The sequence below is a fragment of the Micromesistius poutassou genome (assembly GCF_964030765.1).
Source record: "Micromesistius poutassou genome assembly, contig: SCAFFOLD_1291, whole genome shotgun sequence".
Classification (NCBI taxonomy): Eukaryota; Metazoa; Chordata; class Actinopteri; order Gadiformes; family Gadidae; genus Micromesistius; species Micromesistius poutassou.
Genome location: NW_028177404.1, coordinates 12,592 through 15,270, shown reverse-complemented (window position 1 = coordinate 15,270; position 2,679 = coordinate 12,592). Strand labels below are relative to the sequence as shown.

Below are 2,679 nucleotides of genomic sequence, written 5' to 3'. Positions count from 1 at the left end.
GTACGGTACCCGCTCGCACTCATTAACAATAACTGAACGACTGATGAAGCGGTGTTTGTGGCGGCGTGGTTCTGACCCAACGTGTCATCCCCCCCGTCCCCCCCCCCCGTCCCCCTAGCGGAGGTGACCCTCGACCTGGACTCGGCCAACCCCGACCTGTCATCAGCGGCAACGACAAGCGCATGCGCTGCGGCTTCCAGCGCGGCAGCGTGGCCAACCTGCACCAGCGCTTCGACGGCTGGTGGTGCGCGGTGGGGGCCGAGGGCTTCTCCTCCGGCCGCCGCTACTGGGAGGTGGAGGTGGGCGAGCGCGACTGGCGCCTGGGCGTGGCCCGCGAGTCGGCGCTGCGCAAGGGCTTCCGCTCGCTCAACACCGACACGGGCTACCTGACGCTGCGGCTGGAGCGGGGCACGGAGCTCAAGGCCCTGACGGTGCCCTACACGCCGCTGCCCGCCGGCCTCATCCCGCGGCGCGTGGGCGTGCACCTGGACCACGACCACGGCCAGCTGTCCTTCTACGACGTGGACACGCGCGCCCACATCTACACCTACAACGAGGCGCTCGGCGGCGGCGGCGAGAAGCTCTACCCGCTGTTCGGCACGGTGGAGATCGTCCAGGACCTGGTGATCAGGGCGCCCGTCGGCCGCTCCAGCTGCCTCTGCCCCGCCTCCTGCCTCTGGGCCTGAGAGGCCCCCCGCCCCGCCCCCCACCCCCCCGCCGCCCCCCCTCTGAGGACCGCCCCCTTGCTTCTTTTGGTCCCTCCCCCCCGCTCCAGTAGGACCACGTGACTCTTAGCGTATTCGTTCGGTGTAGCCCCCCCCCCCCCATCGCCGCTTGTTAAGACCATCCAGCCAGAAGATAGAGCTGCTTCTCTGTGTGACCCGTGCGCTGCCTAACCCCAACCCCTAACCCTAGCCCTCACCCTGACCCTAACCCTTAACCCCTAACCCTAGCCCTCACCCTGACCCTAACCCTTAACCCCTAACCCCTAACCCTAGCCCTCACCCTGACCCTAACCCCAACCCCTAACCCTAGCCCTCACCCTGACCCTAACCCTGACCCTAACCCCTAACCCTAGCCCTCACCCTGACCCTAACCCTTAACCCCTAACCCTAGCCCTCACCCTGACCCTAACCCCAACCCCTAACCCTAACCCTAACCCCTAACCCTAACCCTGACCCTAACCCCTAACCCTAGCCCTCACCCTGACCCTAACCCTTAACCCCTAACCCTAGCCCTCACCCTGACCCTAACCCTTAACCCCTAACCCTAGCCCTCACCCTGACACTAACCCTTAACCCCTAACCCTAGCCCTCACCCTGACCCTAACCCTAACCCTTAACCCCAACCCCTAACCCTGACCCTAACCCCTAACCCCTAACCCCAACCCCTAACCCTAGCCCTAACCCTAACCCCTAACCCCAACCCCTAACCCTCACCCTAGCCCTCACCCTAACCCTAGCCCTCACCCTGACCCTAACCCCTAACCCTAGCCCTCACCCTAACCCTTAACCCTGACCCTAACCCCTAACCCTGACCCTAGCCCTAACCCTTAACCCCTAACCCTGACCCTAGCCCTAACCCTGACCCCGACCCCTAACCCTCACCCTGACCCTAACCCTCACCCTAACCCTCACCATAACCCTAACCCTCACTCTCACCCTGACCCTAACCCTAACTCTAACCCTAGCCCTCACCCTCACCATAACCCTAGCCCTCACCCTGACCCTAACTGACCCTAGCCCTAACTCTGACCCTCACCCTCAGCCCTAACCCTTACCGCTAGAGCTGCCTCCTCACTCACCAACACGCACACGTCCATCACATACATGTACTTGTATTTTCATAACATGTAAAGAACATTTGAGTATTCATACCACATACTGTGCAATATTAACCCTGCAGTAACAATGCACTTTCTGTGAATAAGAAATAAACTAACTATGAATGTGAGTTCTGTTTGGTCTTTTGGGCTCAGGTGGGGGTAATAACTAGACTAACTAGCTATAGCTATAGCTGCTGAAATGAATCTCACTTTATCACACGTTTTCGGGGGTTAGCGTACACTAACCCGCACCGCACCGGGGTCGACAGACAGCACTGCGCCCGTATGGACTAGTGGGACAGAGAGAGACGGAGGGCCGAGGTTGGCTGTCGGGGAGGAGGGTCGCCCGAGACACTACTATTGGACTATTGGACAATCAACGTGCGCACCACAAACCCATCTCCTCTCTCCTTGTGTGCACTTCTGAACATGTAGCCTACTTTTATTAAACAAGAATGCTTACACTATTACACTACTATTGTACAAGTACTGACACAACGAAATGTAGTTTAGCATCCGACCAGGAGTACAAAGAAAAGCAGTAAAGTGCGGAGTATGTACACAGGTAGAGGAATACTGATGGATGCAGTTTGCACTTTATCGACAGTATCTCTAATACTCAGGATCAGATTTTATAATCCCTTGTGCCAAAATCCAAGGAAAACACATATTCAGAGGCCCCTGTCCAAACCAACCTTACAAGCACGCTGGCTTCCAAACTACCAACCAAAGGTGAAAAACACGACACAACTAGCCCAACTGACAGCAGTAAATACAGCAGTAAGCAGAATATCATTGGGGTTATCAAGTGGGCACCGTCTTCCACAGGTGTTTCATTAAGTTAGCCCCACTTA

At 57.5% G+C, this 2,679-nt stretch overlaps 1 protein-coding gene across 1 annotated transcript; it reads left to right on the top strand.

Annotated features, from left to right (window-relative positions):
• Positions 1-118: 118 nt before the first annotated feature.
• LOC311376164 (E3 ubiquitin-protein ligase TRIM39-like) lies at positions 119-1,300 on the top strand (the record flags this gene model as incomplete). The annotated part of the gene is given in 2 exon segments (XM_084491031.1): positions 119-157; positions 160-1,300. Coding segments are annotated over 2 exon segments (566 nt in total), but the record flags the coding sequence as incomplete, so codon positions are not given.
• Between the last annotated feature and the right edge of the window lie 1,379 nt (positions 1,301-2,679).